At 36.0% G+C, this 16864-nt stretch overlaps 3 protein-coding genes across 4 annotated transcripts; 1 reads left to right on the forward strand and 2 right to left on the reverse strand.

The window, feature by feature from the left end:
* The first annotated feature begins 2605 nt into the window (after positions 1-2605).
* Positions 2606-7776, forward strand: LOC132187333 (mitochondrial carrier protein MTM1). The gene is made up of 10 exons (XM_059601618.1): positions 2606-3093; positions 3577-3651; positions 3832-3957; positions 4885-4944; positions 5075-5245; positions 5672-5771; positions 5963-6054; positions 6167-6316; positions 7049-7104; positions 7292-7776. The coding sequence occupies exons 1-10, from the start codon at positions 2857-2859 to the stop codon at positions 7422-7424; spliced, it is 1200 nt and encodes a 399-aa protein (XP_059457601.1). The 5' UTR covers positions 2606-2856; the 3' UTR covers positions 7425-7776.
* A 76-nt stretch (positions 7777-7852) lies between these two features.
* On the reverse strand, positions 7853-8596 carry LOC132187334 (arabinogalactan protein 41-like). Its single transcript, XM_059601619.1, has 2 exons — positions 8306-8596; positions 7853-8116 (listed from the first exon to the last, which is right to left on the reverse strand). The coding sequence occupies exons 1-2, from the start codon at positions 8439-8441 to the stop codon at positions 8013-8015; spliced, it is 240 nt and encodes a 79-aa protein (XP_059457602.1). The 5' UTR covers positions 8442-8596; the 3' UTR covers positions 7853-8012.
* Positions 8597-10269: 1673 nt separating this feature from the next.
* LOC132187556 (tubulin gamma-1 chain) lies at positions 10270-16837 on the reverse strand. 2 transcript variants are annotated; one of them, XM_059601903.1, is made up of 12 exons: positions 16483-16837; positions 15606-15806; positions 14922-15033; positions 14084-14484; positions 13715-13768; positions 13537-13641; positions 12720-12794; positions 12569-12613; positions 12257-12385; positions 11861-11965; positions 11673-11785; positions 10270-10787 (listed from the first exon to the last, which is right to left on the reverse strand). In XM_059601903.1, the coding sequence occupies exons 1-11, from the start codon at positions 16609-16611 to the stop codon at positions 11717-11719; spliced, it is 1425 nt and encodes a 474-aa protein (XP_059457886.1). In that variant the 5' UTR covers positions 16612-16837; the 3' UTR covers positions 10270-10787; positions 11673-11716. The 2 variants fall into 2 exon arrangements, with proteins under 2 accessions (XP_059457886.1, XP_059457887.1); XM_059601904.1 differs by having other exon boundaries at positions 11669-11785.
* Between the last annotated feature and the right edge of the window lie 27 nt (positions 16838-16864).

The raw sequence follows: 16864 nt of genomic DNA on the forward strand, positions 1-16864 counted from the left end.
AGAATTCAAAGGTTCTTCCAACATAAAGGACAGGAAGCATGTATTACCAAGAAAATCAAAAAGAAAAAGGGATTGGAAAATAACATTAAAACTTCAAAGTACTGAAAAGTGGAAAGAGTGTGAAGGATTAAGGAAGATATATACTCCAAAATACCCACAAAATCACAAGGCAGACTAATTACCTTTTGACTCCCTTGAATCTTGATCACTCACAAAAAAAAAAAAAAAAAGACTCCCTTGATCATGTGAATAGCATGTGGCTTCTGCTCTCAAACTTACGCTTATTGGGTCTGAGTGGGCCACGTAAATCTACTCAGAATAATGACAAATGAGCCCAACAGGGATCTTCAATAGTCATGGAATTTAATTCAATTTATAGTAAGGTATAATGCTGTTTGCTTACAACCTAGTATTAATTTATTGTCAACCTTAACAGGTAGGGTCATAAAGCCCATTTCACCTACCGACAGAATACAGAATAAAATAAATGTTATCAATCTAATGGGTCCTAAGTTGATGCGTATTCAATGGGATTTTTTTTTTTTTTATTTATTTTTTTTCTAATGTAAAAAAATGTTATTATCTCAAAATTTACCGACCGAACAAAAACAAAAACTTCATGCCCTCTTCCATTCCCTTTGATTGTTTTCTCTTTTTTCTTTACAGGAAGAAAGAGCATGATGGTGTTTGGTGTCGTTGAATTTCGTCGTGAATTGAAAATGGTGTGGTCCTAGCTGCGCGGCAACGCTCCGGCCCGATGGCCCAGATGAATAGAGAGGGACACCAACCAGGCTGGGCCCAGATACTGTTCCAATCATTCCCTGTAACAACTTATGTCAAAGTCGTGCTTATGTTCGAGTATACATTGAAAAAAATATAAAGTAAAATAACATAGAAAAAAATTGTGAAAGTATATTTTGGAGAAAAAGAAGGGTTTAAGGGGTTCGACCTTAAAGGTATATAGTATATACAAAGCTCAGAAAAGTCGCATCTTATTATATTGACTTGTTTATAAGAATTCCACAAGGCAAACATGATAGATAACAAAATAACTCTTACATATTGATTGGACATATTCTATCTTTGGTTATTGAGGGACATTAATACAATTGACAGTTTGAGGAAGACATTGACATTGAAGTGTAATTTGAGGAGAGTATCTGTAATATTTTTTTTATTTTACCTATTAACTGTTGATGATGTAGTATTTGGATTCTCAATAGATAGCGGCGCTGAAAGAGAAGAAATCCCTACTGGTCACATAGAAAATTGACTTTTTAAGATATTTGGTAAGAGATATGCTAGATTATAATAAAAACTCTATATTTTGCCCATAAAAGCCTGAAAAATGTTAAGGTCACAACATAAATCTAACTAATGGCCAACTTCTCTCCTACGTGTCATTTAAAAAAGAAAAAATTGATAGAGAGGATTTTGGGATTCTGAAAATTTGGGAAAAAAGACAATTTATTTGGTTTAAAATTCAATTTTTTTTTATACGTAGGAGAGAAGTTGGCCATGAGTTGGGTTTGTGTTGTGTCCGTATCAAACCTCTAAAAGCCTATGTGGCAAGATGCCACATCATCTTCTTTTTTGTTTTATCTTTTTTCCTCCATAAAAAAAATTATGTGATATCTTATCACATGGACTTTCATGAACAAAATGTGTAGTTTTTATTAGATCGAAGCATTTCTCATTTGCTAAGGACTGATACCAAGATTCCTGCTTTAATTAGGTTTGTCTTTCTTTTTAGTGGTGGAGACTGGAGATATGGGCCGGCGTCTCAAAACTCTGGGCTGGCCCCCACTAATATATTTGGGCTTTTCTCTCTAAATTGTTTTCATTTTTTAAGATTCAGACCAAAAAAATAATATTTGAATATGCCCAAATCTCCCATGTTCTCAACCAATACCCAAACCAAAAACATTTGTTTAGTTCTTTGCACTTCACGCTTCACTGAAGCAGTCAAGCTTCTCATTTCTCAAAAAACAACTTCTTTATTTGTACTAGTCTCAGTAATTTTTAATTGTTTGGAGAGTCGTGATTGAGTTGCCCTTTGCCCACTCTTTATTTTTATTATTTATGTTGTAATTTTTCTTTTCTTTCCTTTGATTTGAGTATTAAAAAAATAAAAATAAATAGTTGAACCAAGAAAAAAAAAACATGTCTTTATTTCTTTACGGAAAATATCAAACTCATTTATGAGACCTTCCAAATTCATACCCCTTTTGTAAAGACATATCTAAACTATCACATTTCAAATTGATGTTAATGATTTAGAAATTGGACATGCATCTAAGTTTTTGCTATTTTCTAATGGGTAGCTCAATTAGTTGTGGACTATGTTTTATGAAACGGAAGTTGTTAACTTGAATCCTACATCCTCTTCCCTGGACAATAAAAAAAAAAAAAAAACAGCTTCTGCTAGGAATTTTCATTGGATTGTTTAAGAAAAAAAACAGAAAGGATCAAAAAAAAAAACAGAAAGGAACAGATAGATCACAGGCAGTGAGATGAAATGGTACACGTGAGATGACACGCATTTGTTTGGCGCTTTCGGTTCCACGCCACGAATCGCAATACTATTATCTCTCCCAATTTCCCACGCAACATTATGAAACGAGAGAGAGAGAGCCTAGAGACGCCAACCAAGCCTCCTTCTATTCCTCTGCTCCGACTATAACCGCCTCACTTTTCCTTTCACGAACAATCAAATTAATCACACTTTTTGTTTGTCTTCTTCTCATAACTATTACCCCCTCAAGTAACCGCAATCCCACTACTGTAAAAGCTAACAAACGAAGCCATTCAGTACCGAAAGACATAGAAAACAATTTTTTTTTTTTTTTTTGAGGAATGGTGGGCTCAAGGCAGAATCTACCTTCGTGGATAAGTGCAGCTGCTGCGAATAGGGTTGATTTTGAAGGAAACGTTTCGTCTATGACGGAAACGACGCTCAAGGAGGGTTCTTCTTCTTCTTCTTCTGAAAAGGGTCTCTCAGACGTTAATTTGGGTTTTGGAGAGAGGGCTTTCTCTGCCGCCGGCGCAGCTGTCCTCTCTGCAATCCTCGTTAACCCTCTTGATGTCGCCAAGGTTTTCAATTTTTACGATACCCATTTGTTAATTTCTTCATACTTTGAACGCTTTTATATACTGCTCTGTATTTTTTTTACCGGTATTTTAATCATTTTTGTCTTCTCTACTGTGATTGATTTTGTATTGGTTGTCTCTCCCATTATATATTTTTGTTCAAGCCATTTTTTTTTATAGAAAATTTAAGTTTGAGAGTTAATTGATGAGGGCATGCTTGTGCATTTTATTCGTTCCTAGTTCTCCCTTGTCTTATATATTAGTGGAGCTGTTCTATTGAGGATAGCCAACATCATTTGTAATAATCTGTCATGTCATGTTCAAACTGGTTTTGACCATTTAGAGTTTCATGCAGCATTTGTCATATCACAAATTTTGTGTGTAAAGAATTTCTAGTCTTTTCAAACATTATTGAATTTGTGGTTTTTATGATAGTTATTGATGTGTATTATCCATTTTTGACACGTTAACTCTTCTAACTTTCAGATAAGGTTGCAAGCGCAGGCTGCCGGAGTTCCTTATCAGGGGCTGTGTCGTATAGCATGTTTTGACACAAACACGGTATGTGTCCAGCTGGTTTGTGATTCTTTACTTGCACAAATTTTAGATTAGGAGAATAATCAATCTTGATTTCCTCGCAAGAATGGAAAGGGACTGTGAAACTTTACTGTAAGTTACTTGTCTGCAAGTTTCTTGTGGTTGTCTTACTGTCTTGTAAATTTTTTGAGTTGTTTCTTTTAGATGCTTCCGGATTGGAGATGTTCTGTATCATCTACACGTGCAGTTGTTGGTTCTGAACCAGTGTGCCCTCCTGAGTGTAATCAGTATAAAGGAGCAATGGATGTTTTATACAAAGTCATACGTCAGGTTGGTGAACTTATGAACTTATCACGTACGTGTATCTTGCCAATTTTTCTCAAAAACGGAAGTTATGTAAGTTTCAAAATGTTTCCGATGTACTTTCTAAATGATTAAAAGCGATAAGGTGGTATTTGCTTTTCAAGGAGAAGACTTCTGTATGTCTACCCAAACAAATCAGTTTTTTGCAATCAGTAGAGAAGGTGATTGCTAAATGCTCCGGATCTGTTCTTGATAAATTAAAGCATCATTAGGTTTTTATGGAGCTCACTGCTTAAAATTAAAAAGGGTAGAAAAATAGAAGTTAATTACATATGTCGGGATTTCTTCAGTCTGTGCTACTTTTCCAAGTTTGTAGCCTTTGGAATAGCTTTATGGGTGTTACATACCAGATAAGTTTTTGATGTCAGTATCGAGGAAAATTGTATTTAAAACAATATCATTAGCGCCTTGTAGCACGTATGACACTTATAATAAGGTTTCTTATGACATAATGCTGTTAAGATCGTCTGACACTTATAATAATAAGGTTTCTTATGACATAGTGCTGTTAGGTTTTTATGGAGCTCACTGCTTAAAATTAAAAAGGGTAGAAAAATAGAAGTTAATTACATATGTCGGGATTTCTTCAGTTTGTGCTACTTTTCTAAGTTTGTAGCCTTTGCAGTAGCTTTATGGGTGTTACATACCAGATAAGTTTTTGATGTCAGTATCGAGGAAAATTGTATTTAAAACAATATCATTAGTGCCTTGTAGCACGTATGACACTTATAATAAGGTTTCTTATGACATAATGCTGTTAAGATCGTCTGTCTATGTCTTTTAGATAGGCCTGTTATGTCCAGATTAAAGATGTAAATGTAAATCCGTATGATCACCTGTGTTTTGTGAGCAAATCATTTATCACAACGGGCTTCAAGGAGTGAATTTGTGCAGGAAGGATTCACTAAGCTGTGGAGAGGCACGTCTGCAAGCATAGTGTTGGCTGTGCCAACCGTAAGTCTCTCTTAGCTAGGAATTTTGCTTTATGGTTTCTTCTCAGATCCATGCGTTGGAGATGCAAGCTATTCTTTGCATCTTTCATATGCTATCTTGCTGAAGACCATTCTTTGTAATTGACAACCAGGTAGGCATCTACTTGCCTTGTTATGACATTTTCCGCAATTTAATGGATGATTTTACAACTCGGAGCGCGCCCAACTTGACTCCATATGTCCCATTAGTTGCAGGCTCAGTTGCACGCTCATTGGCTTGTGTTTCTTGTTACCCTGTTGAACTGGCAAGGACCCGCATGCAGGTAAGTGGTATTGTATATAGTGTAGCATTGAACATTTCAGCGAAACCTAAGAGATTGGTTTATTGGTTTTAATGAGTTTGTCAACAAAATGTCTTTTCGTCATGAGTAACTACACAATGATGAAAGTTAGAATTTGGGAGTATGCTTATCTTTCACTCCTTGTACCTATTAAATGTGTAGGGAGATTGACTTGCTCTATATAACACAAAAACCAAAAAGAAAGAAAAGAAAAAGAAAGGAATAAAGGAATAAAACATTAGTATTTGGATTACTAATATTGATTCATTATAATTTGGTTTATTTGCTTAAACCATCTCATACCCCTTAACAAATTTTGGATGAACTGCTCTATGTTAACTGGCTTCGTATGGATAATCCCCTCTGATTTATGTTTTTCATTCTTGTCTTATCTTCTTCCTAATATAGGCCTTTAAAGAAACCCAAACTGGCGTGAAGTCTGCTGGGGTCTGGAAGACACTGCTTGGGGTCATCAACCCAGTGAAAAGTACAAACCTACTACAAAACTGTAAGCGTTTTTGTTGAGTTCTGTCTCTCCTCTCCTCTTATATAATTTGATTTGTAGTTGACGTTAAACAAGCTGATGTGGTGACCTGGTAATCCTATAAATGAAAAGTTCAAGGGATGGTGAAAGTTATATTTGCATACTATTCTGTTTCTCTTTGATCAGAAATATGAACAGCATTCTCTTTTTAACAGTGCAAAACTATCGTGTCTTGTGGACTGGCCTTGGAGCACAACTTGCCCGTGATGTTCCTTTCTCTGCAATCTGCTGGTCAACCCTTGAGCCGGTTAGATATCATTTCTTTCAAACATTTCAATGGATCCATATGGTTTCTTGTTTTCTCTTGCTCCTGCATGTAAATCCAACTCATTTACACTTTCTCTTGCTGCTTTGTGGAGATCCGGAGAAGAATTCTTGAACTGGCGGGTGATCAAGCCAGTGCAGCCAGCATCCTTGGGGCAAACTTTTCCGCTGGTTTTGTGGCAGGAAGTCTTGCAGCTGCTGCTACATGTCCACTAGATGTGGCAAAAACCCGAAGGCAGATAGAGGTTTTTTCTCCAAACCAGTCTTCATTTACTTGCATCTACCTTTACCCCCTCCCCCTTCCCCCCTTTATGCTTCTTTCCCTTTTCATGTCTTTTGAAAATGTAAAGAGAAATTAATACACACCCAACCACCACATGCAATTGCATTTATAAGTCTGATGACGATTGAAGGGCACCACAAGCCGTTGTCAACCTCTACTGAGATTTGAGGGTTTGCAGATGCTAAATGACATATACTGGGTATGGATCCAACATTTGGCAGGTCGTAAGTAAAATAGTGCAATGTATGGCCATTAGCTTCTAGTAACGAAAATTTTTACGTGTTACAAGGTTGTCTGATGACACCTTATAGGTTTAAAAACTGTTCCTGTCATATCCGGTATATTCAACGTTTACAGGTATGCAAGTAATGGCATGTCATCAATCTCGGCTGAGGGTTACCTTAGATTCCCCTGCCTTCTCCAGGGATCAAGGATGAAATTGAAGGCATTAGAAGTAGATAGATGCTGAAATTTTGACTATCTGCAAAATTACTTTTTGTGTGTCCGCAGTTGAAAATTTTCTTTAATTCAACTACATATGCAACCGTCTCTTTCCACTCTGTTTTACAAGTGAAATGGTTTATTTATTTATTTTTCTGTAGCAAATAACAGAATTTCCTTGCTCAAAATATAATTGGACTATTTCTATGTTTTGGCTGCTAATATAGTTTCCTTTTGTTGTAAATTTTATAAGGATCCTGCAAGGGCATTAAAGATGAACACTAGAAAGACATTGCTGGAAATTTGGAGGTATGTAATGTATGATACAAATGTATAGAGATCAGTGATTCCTTTTCATATAGCAACCAAAATGTCCTTTTATATAAACGTGGCACGATTCCTTCAAAAAAAACATGTTCCTATATCACTGTTTATCTTGATAGGCAAAATTGCTGGTGCACCATATAGTGACCTGAAAACGTTTTGCTTGGATCAGGGGTGGTGGAATGAAGGGACTATTTACCGGAATTGGTCCCCGTGTCGGCCGTGCCGGACCCTCTGTTGGCATAGTTGTCTCCTTTTATGAAGTTGTCAAGTATGCTTTACACCATAGACACCTAACTCAATGATCAAGGAGAGAGACACGCTCAAGTGATTGTTACAATTTTTGGGGATTGTGTTTTTCCTTTTACAAAAGCCTACTGTCCTTATCCTTTAAAGGGTAAAGTTCAGTTACACAAGAAAGAAGACTGATTGATCTTCCTGCCATCGCAGGATGTCACGGCATGAGAGCCAACAACTTGGGCAACAATAAAATTTGTTTATGAAGCCTGGAAAATACCCAGCCATGATTTTCATTTTTCGTTTTACACTTACAAAGGCCTGATGTTTCAGCGTTGTAACAGAAACTCTCTTCATTGTAAGAGGTGTAGAACCACTGTTATCTATTGCAGTTGTCTTTCAAATATTTAGTTTCGTTCATATCACTTGTTCGATATGTTAAAAGATGTAGTAATATACAAAGAAAGGGATTTAAGAAAAGATAACGAGAAACATATCATTCACCAAAACAATGAAATTTCATTCAATTAAATTTTCCAAAACATGAAAAAAGAAAAAGAACAAAATAAAAAAATCCCCCCAAGATCATATCTATATGCACAAATGAAATCCATTTCCAAGCCCTGCATTAACCCTTCTAAAACCTAAACGACTGTCTAAAAGAGGCCGTAGGAAGAGGCGTCAAGAGGGTGGATGAGGTACGTGAGCACCAGCGCCACGAGCATCAGCACGTATGCAATCCCTTGGTCAATCGAAGTCCCTGTACCAAAAACGTCAACAGCTCCATCAATACAAAGAGAGAGGAAATTGAGAACATAAAAACGCCGCAGCCAAGAGTGAAACGGAAATATTCATCCACAACAACTCTAAAAGAAAAAGAAAAATGAAACAAAGACAATGTCCAAGGTTTCAGATCTAAGCGAAAGAGATCGAGCAGGGTTTAGTTTACCATCGCTGGTAGGGGCAGGTGCAGGAGCTGGCGACTGGGCCTCAACTACGGCCTGGGAAAGAATGGCGAACAGTACACCAAAGATCCCGACCACTCCGATAACAGCCATTGAAGAAGATGAAAAAGAACCTGCCATTCTCTCTCCTCTTAAGAAAAAAACTGAGAATCACACAAACAACAAACAGCTTCACAACGAGAGAGAGAGAGAGAGAGAGAATGATTGTGACTTGTGAAGGTGCGCAGGAGAGAGTATCCTTATATAGAGGACGCTTGGTATCCGTTAAAAACAACGAGAGGAAACCGGCAGGCCACTATGGGTGTATCCCCGCAAACAATGAAATAATATTTGATGGTTTCGTTTGTTAATATTTTTTAAAATGTTTTTTAAAAATTTGGGTCCACATTATGCAATGCCATGTGGTGGTTACCCTATTATATGTTGGTACAGTCAGGACAGACTGTCAGCCATGTTGTCGCTACGATACTCGGTTCAAAACGCAACGTTGGATTCTATAATCGGAGTCGTGGAGTGGGACCTGGCTGCCACTACAACGGATTTAACGGCTAATATTCGACGTGGTCTCTACTTTGTACTGTAACTCATCATTTGTTTAGCATTTGCATGTTGGCGTGTTCAAATTGAATGAATATTCAAACTCAAATATGGAAAATCAATGAACTGTAACGCCTTTTATTTGCTTGATTCAAAAGATTTCCAAATAAATTGATTGGATGTTCGCTGTTTCTTTGAAAATTTAATCAAACAATTACGATACTCTCCTAGCGATAATAAGTAATTTAGAATATAATTTTTTAAGGTTGTTCTTTTCTATAAAGAAAACAAAAAGGGTATAGTTCATATACCCCATTCAAATTAACACCTAATTAATAATGTTCTCTCAAACTTTTAATTATAACAATATCTTCCCTAAACTACTAAAAATTGTCAATGTTTCCCCAAATGACGAAACTACCCTTAGTAAAAAAAAAAACTAAAACTCCTAGAAAAAACTTTAAAAAAATAAAAAATAAAAAAAATCCAAAGGATGGCAAAATGATTTACCCCAAAAACAAATCATGATTGTTATTGTGTAGCCTAAAAAGAAGATAGTACAAGCTAAAAAGAGAAGAATCACAATATATGACGGTAGTTGCAAATTGCGTTAGACCTAGTCACTCTTTATCATTTGCCTATACCTAGTCAAATAAGAATTTTAAAATTATGTGAATTCAACTCAGTTTTTGTATCATAGGGTTTGAAAAAATGCTACCTACAAAAAGGTACCATTTTACTAGGCACCAAAAAACAATTCATTTCAAAAGACTTTTTCTTTACATTTGAAGAAGAGATGCTTATTTTTTAATAAACTAAAAAATAATTTTTTGAGCAAAACTTTTTTACAATATAAAGCACAAGAACTAAATAAAAACATACTTGATTCTCGTTAATCACATATCACATTTTTAATGTGTAGCATCTTTCACTAGGATGCAAGAAAGAAATCATGTTAACTCACATAATTTGAGAATTTATAATTTTTTTTTTTTTAAAAAAAATTGTAGTAAATCATAATTTTTTAGAAAATTGTAGTAAATCCTGGTCCAGCTCATTGGACAACGTAACCTTAAGCATCGCCGTTGAAACTGACGAAAGTGTTCATTGCCAACCATATCGAAATACGTGATTCCTGGAACTATACAGATAAAAGAACTGTCAATTTGGAACGTCATTTTCGTTCACCTTGCAAAGTTCTTTTTCCCTTGAGCCTTGGCATCCTCAATCAATATATGGTGAATTTGAATTGGCGGAATTGAAAGTTCAAATTCAAACGGGTAAAAAACAATGAAGGAAAAAAAGAAGAAAAGAAGCCAGCTTGACATCTTTTTACGTCTTCATTTTCTAATATAGCAGTTGGAAGGCTTTTTGGCTACATTAGACAGACGAACTTTAGCACAGAAAAAGATTAAAAAAACCACACCTTTATAATCTAAAAGTAGGCAAAATAGCCTGTGTTTGAAACAGAAGGTATGGTTTATATAAATAATTTTATAGCTAACATATATTTAATTAATATCTCCAATCCAATCATGAAGAGCCACCACACAACAAGCCACGCTGAAGAAACTAGGTCTCCCACATGGGCCCGTAGCAACACAGTATTTTCTTCAAAACTCCAATACTGCGTATACTTTCTACCCAAAGAAAGCAAAGCATCTACCTAACGCCTAGAAGATTGAGGCCAGAAATCTGGTAAATCCCTTGATTCCAGGAGCATGGACCAATATAATTAGTCTGGCAGACTCAATACAGTGAGATTCTGTAATCTCGGATTTAAATGACAAGTTGAATAATAGACAAAATGGCACCCAAGAAATCATGGCAATACAAATCATTAGATCCTACAGAAAGTAGGAAGAGGTTAATATACAAGTATTCAACTTAACAATCTCTCCCCACGTTCTTCAGTCACACCACTAAAACCTGCATTAAATTAAAGAAAACCCAGTCACCTTTCAGACTCCAAGAAGTAAAATAGATAAATATCTACACAAATGTAACCATGGACAAATAGAACAGTGCTGGGATCAAAGGGCCAAAAATAATTACTACTAAAGATGAATAATGAATTAAAAAAATTCAGATTTTTCTTCTCTTTTGTGGCTAGGCCAAACTCCACACCCTAGCATGGGGAACAGGAGCTCCAACAATTAAAATTTATTCAAACATCCCAGAAAAGGCAGCTGCTTCGTCTTTGTGTCTATACACTAGTGGAGAATGCTAGCCACCATATCTTGGTATAATTATGTTATTGATATTCAAAAAGAAATCATAATTCAAAAAAGAAAAAAGAAAAGAACAAGCACCATATCACTAAAGAGTGTTGCATCACCATTGAAAAAATTGTATTCCATAGATGACAGTGCAGTCTAACTTAGAAGGCAAAAAAGTAATTATGAAAACTCTATGTGCAAGAATACAATGTCAGTTTCTGCTAACTTGTTTCCATCAAATTATTGACAGTTTCCACTAGAAAGGGAATATTAGCTGAATTGTTTGCATAGCTAGCATCTTGAGTAGCAGTTCAATATTAAGGAAAGAATAAGAATTTTTTTTGATGAGTAAATCAATCTCAAGAAGAAAAAAAAAGAAAAATGAAGAAGAAAATTAGACATGCAAAATGGCAAGATCCAAAGAGCAGAAAACAGAACTTCTTGGAATGACGGTGAAGAGATCTGCATTGAGGCTTATTTAAGAGGGAACTAGCATTTCAAAAACGCACTGGTGTATGGATGTTCTAGTTTGGGGTTAAATCATGTCTTGGAATCAGTGTCATGATTGAATGTGACTAGAGGGAAAGGTACCTACAAAAACCCCAGAAATTAGGAACTCTAGAAGATAGCTTGATGTGTTCACACTGCTAATTTTGGATCCACTGTTCCACTGGCATTTCCTTCTCCTGTTAGAACTTGGTCTGGATCCTGCCAAAAGAAAAAAACAATCATCAGGAAAATGCAAAATGAACTAAAGGAGGAGTTGAGCTAGCAGGAATCTACCTCCATTCCCCATTTAATGTAATCTGGGGACTCACAGGCCTTGTATTCGTCAACCAAACTCTCAATTATATCTCTTGATTCGTCAAATTCTGAAAGGTCATTGTCCTGTAACAGTTTTAAATTATATTGAAATAAGATCCACATATAACACCAGAACTCAATAAAGCTGGCACATGCCCAAAGCAGTTACGTATCTATCACCAATATTACTTTCTAGCTACGAAGGTCTTATGGTGACAGGTAATATCCTGCTGCTTCACTATTTTAGGTAGTTCATTGGAAAACGTGAATATAATTTATCAATGAAGTAGAGTAATATTTTCCCATAAAACTTATAAATCGTGACTTTACAAATTAGATCTGAAATGGTACAAAGTTATAACAATGGCAACTCACGGCAAACATTGGGAACTTTCGGTAGTTGTCAAGAAACGCTTGCTTCTTTCTCAACTTCTCATACTGACTTAAACACTTGCTGAAAAGGTGCCGGATACTTGTATGGCTTGCTAGCATAAGACCGCTGACCTATGAAATGCAAAACACACCTTTAATGCCCATTTGCTCATTAAAAAAAGTGGGAAGCCCATGCCCAAAACGGTTCATTAATAAAATTTCAAGTTTAAGAAATTGTATATTCCTGAAAAATTTTAAGAATAAATTATCAACACAAAATAAAACAAAAATTGAAAGACAAGAAATGGAGTTTACCCTATGAGCAGTTTGAACATATGGAGACTTTCTAGACAGAGCAACCTACAAACAAAAAAGAGAGAGATAAAGGATCGTATAATTCCAGATGATAAAGTTCAAAAGATTGGACTGAATGTCAGAAGTAATTGTTTGTACTCAGGAAAGAAACCTGAATGCTTGCAGGGCCCCATTCGATAAAGTTAACAAGCTTTCTTTCACGTATCCTCTGCAAACTTTCATGAACCTGATCACAGAGAAGGCAAACATCAAGATTCAGCAGCATTGAAAACTTCCCAAAAAGTGCCATTTAGAGAAACATGATAACTTACCACTGTATTTATTCCCAAGAACACCACATATTTGAATGAATATTACGCAATATAAGTACTAAGCAATGATCTTTAAATTGATCAAATGACAGGCAAATGGAATTCTCCCCTAGCCCTTCCGCCTCTTTTTTTTTTTTTTTTTGTAAAACCATGAAATTACTTTTACTTTCTTGAGTAACCCTGTAAAACAGAATTTATCTAGTAGAAGAAAAAGTTATTTAATTAGTAGAACACTACTATATTAGTTTTGTTATTTTATGTGCTAAAAACATTGATTTAGCATAGAAAGGCTAGATCCAACTAAATTGGTATGAAAGGGTTGGATCTTAAGTCTAAACCTAACATTTATACAAACTTTACAATAGGAGGAAAAGCAGTAAGCACATAATAGTGAATAAAGAGAACCTAGAGTACAGTATATGGCCCCCTAAAAGATATCTACCCTTGCAGACACATTAACTATAATCTATCATACATCAATTTAACATTTTTTTATGGCCAAAAATTATAATGAAAATGAATCTAAGTATAATCCATCCAATAAAAACATATAGCCAGCTTCTCCCTACTCAGTTACTGCTTCATCTTAATTGTTGTAGGGAAATATTCTCACAGAAAAAAAAAAAAAAAAAAATCTGAAGTTGCTGTGAACATTACCTGAGTAGGGTCCACTTCCCCTTGAATGATATTCAATATTGATATATACTTTGCTTGACTAGCCTCTTTTGTTCGAGCATATGAGGAAACCATGATATTCTTTGTCTGCAAAAAATATCTATGTCAATGGAGTGCTAAACCATGCATGGATGGAAAAGTTAAAAGCAAAGAATCTTGCCTGCAGAAGTCTTCTCATAACATCAAGTACAGTGGTTTTACGAATCACATTAGCCTGCCAAGAAAAGATATATTTGCATTATACACAGTGGAAGTATTTCTTTATAAGCATAACCCGCCTAATGCAAAATTATGCTGCATTATGAGACAGTAAAACTATCAAAATGAGAGGAAGAGAACAAGATCAAGTACATAGTAGATTGCTGGCTTGCTCAACTTTAATGATGTCAAAAGTTTAAATAGAATTTTTTAACTAACCATGTTTTTTTTTTTTTTTTTTTTTTTTTTTTTTACAGAATGGCTAATAATCCATAACATAATTTTCTACAGAGATGATACAAAATAAATAGCAGGCATATCTGAATCTTACCTGCCGCTCCACTGTGAGTGGCGTATATCCTGTCATTAGAAAATGGCATCTTGGGGTTGGAATTAAAGAAGCAAGAAGGCCAACCAAGTCATTGTTCATGTACCCTGGATATCGCAGAGTGGTTGTGCTGGCAGACATTACAGTGGAAACCAAAGAATTAGTCTGAGCAAAGGTAGGATTTGATAGATGTAGACGTTCCACAGCAATTCTATTCAATGCAGTGTTATCCAGAACAACAACACAGTCAGCATTTAATGTCAATCGCTTGAGCGTTAAAAGCGAGTTGTAGGGCTGGACCACCACGTCACTTGTCTCCATCTGATTAGGAAATACACTATATGTCTGAACCAGTTTTTTGCTGTAGCGATCATTTAGAGTTTCCAACAAATATGAGCCCATACCTGCATTATTTTAAGTGAGAGCACTACTCAACAAGTACACAAGCAAGGAAGCACTTTAAGCAGTCATGCACATGCCATCATGCAAATACTACAAAACATGAAGGTAAGTAAAAGATCCCCATCATTGAGACAAAATTTTAACTTGATGACCATAATGATGGTCAAGGTTGTAAGTAATTTCATTTTCTATTCATCTTTAAGATGCTAAGAGCAGTCTGAATTCAGTTCAACTTCAACACAAACAACTAGCAGTTAAGTTCATTCTCCAAATTTGAAATTATGAATCTAATCTTTAGCAACCAATGCCAAAGAATAAATGTCAGATTTTACTTAAATTAGTCAACAATGCTGTAAAAAGAAAGTGTTGACACCAAACGCACAAAATATCTTTAAACCTTCATTGATATAGAAACGGTAAAGACAGAGAAGTACAGAACCTGAGCCTGTTCCTCCAGCGATAGAGTGGCATAAAACAAAACCCTCAAGACTGTCACTGCCATCTGCTTCTCTATCAATCATGTCCATTATATCCTCTTCAACACCCTTCCCCTGATCAGAAATTAACGATTGTATGAATGATATGAAAAGCAGATCAAATATGCCCTAAACATGCAGGCAAACCCTGAAAGTTTTTAAGCCTATATAAATGGAATTGCACATCATGATCTTTTTTGCAAACTCCAACAGAAAATGATTCTGCAAATGGTTGATGCATGGGTGACATAACAGATATTCTCACCATTAAAGCTTAAATTGGAAGTATGAATATGTGAAACAACAAACTTTAACATCAAAGAAATTGTAGTGTAGTAGAAACGTTTGACTGACAACCATGTATTTTATTAGTGGACACATTGGCCGCTTTTCTCAGCTTCACAAACCTTCACAAAGCACAATGTTTTTCTTCCAACACCGCAAGAACTTCAGCCCATTTACATGAAACTATCATAAAGCTGAATTTTGAAGCATAGATATTACAAATTCAAGAAGAAAATGCATTAAATTGCAAGTATACCAAACACCTAAGCGTAGAGCATCGAGTATACAAAGAACCCTTGAAGCATTGGCCCAGTGTCTAAGAAGACTGTATTAAAACCTACTAGGAAAACCGAGCAACAAACCTGATGGTAACCACTGGCCCAATTATTTCCTGCACCTCCTCCGTGATCTGAAACAAAGATGTTCTCGTGGTTGTAGAGATTTCGGTATTCACTATTTTGGATGCCGTTAATCACTCTGGGCTCCAGGTCAATCAGCAAAGCTCGTGGGATGTAGTGCTGATCATCAGCTTGATAGAAAAAAACATCTTTCCTGTCACCTCCCTGCAGCATTTCAAACTTTAAAATCCTATGTTCAAGATAAAAATGAACCATAATTTACATTATTCGGCATCCAAGTATGCCAAATTACCTCCCATCAGAACCTAAAACAGATGCTCGGCTTATTTTAAAGTGGACTGGAAATAAAATCCTCATCTCATCCTCAATTTTTCCATGGCAACCAAACACAGATAATGTGCCCAACAAAACTAACCCATCCAAGTAAACAATCCGTCCCTGTTTATTATTCTAAAATAAATATATAGGAAAAAAAACAGAACATCAAAGTAGGCTTCCGTTTATTAGCGCAATAAAGCAAAATTATTCCTCAGCTAATCCTAACAAGCCTACTCCGCCTACTTTAGGCGATTTTGAATTGCATTTCCACTCTCCCTTCACAATAAATACATTCTCATGTACATAAACTCTTACTTAAAACACATACGTAGACTCATCATACACAGTTTCGGCGACCTAGCCAGAATTTGGTCTAATTTGATTAGGCAACATAAAAAAAAAATGAAAATCAGGGCAAAAGTTTGGGTTACTTTAAATTAGAATTCCTTACACTCCTGACCAATTCTCTCAGAAGCCAATTAGCGACATGCGTATATACGTGTACTAGTACCATTTCGCATACAGACACAAATAGGCGTATAATGAAGAGAAACTTAAGGACCTGAGTAGCGAAATCTTCGAGAATGCCATCCTTGCTGATCCCATGCTCCAGGCAGAGCTGCTTCCAGAACTCCATGCCGATCTGGTTCCCGCATTGTCCGACCTGGAGCGTGATGATCTCCCTCGGCATTTTCTTTTCTTTTCCTCTCTCTCGGGCAACTGACTAGGGTTTCAGATCGGAAAGGAAAAAAAACAGAAGTGGGGATTCTCTTCCTCTTCCGTTGTTTCGCTCTGGCGCGGGGAGATTTTTGAAAGGCGAGGAAATGAGAGGGAAATTAGGAGGAAATGTGGGGAAGTGAATATTAATCCACGGAGATATTTCTGTTTTTGGGTGGCACTGTGAAAAGTAGAGACTACACTCGGTAGGTAGTGTTTGTGCCGGC

This window comes from Corylus avellana, chromosome ca7, assembly GCF_901000735.1.
Source record: "Corylus avellana chromosome ca7, CavTom2PMs-1.0".
Taxonomy (NCBI): domain Eukaryota; kingdom Viridiplantae; phylum Streptophyta; class Magnoliopsida; order Fagales; family Betulaceae; genus Corylus; species Corylus avellana.

Excerpts from the sequence above, each read along its gene's own strand:
- LOC132187333 (XM_059601618.1), top strand. The coding sequence starts at position 2,857 with ATGGTGGGCTCAAGGCAGAATCTACCTTCGTGGATAAGTGCAGCTGCT. Across the intron at positions 3,958-4,884 it reads TATACAAAGTCATACGTCAG|GAAGGATTCACTAAGCTGTG; the intron begins GTTGGTGAACTT and ends GAATTTGTGCAG. Across the intron at positions 7,105-7,291 it reads ACATTGCTGGAAATTTGGAG|GGGTGGTGGAATGAAGGGAC; the intron begins GTATGTAATGTA and ends TGCTTGGATCAG.
- LOC132187334 (XM_059601619.1), bottom strand. The coding sequence starts at position 8,441 with ATGGCAGGTTCTTTTTCATCTTCTTCAATGGCTGTTATCGGAGTGGTC. Across the intron at positions 8,117-8,305 it reads ACCTGCCCCTACCAGCGATG|GGACTTCGATTGACCAAGGG; the intron begins GTAAACTAAACC and ends TTTTTGGTACAG.
- LOC132187556 (XM_059601903.1), bottom strand. The coding sequence starts at position 16,611 with ATGCCGAGGGAGATCATCACGCTCCAGGTCGGACAATGCGGGAACCAG. Across the intron at positions 14,485-14,921 it reads CGCTGGAGGAACAGGCTCAG|GTATGGGCTCATATTTGTTG; the intron begins GTTCTGTACTTC and ends AAAATAATGCAG. Across the intron at positions 12,795-13,536 it reads GGGAAGTGGACCCTACTCAG|GTTCATGAAAGTTTGCAGAG; the intron begins GTAATGTTCACA and ends CTCTGTGATCAG.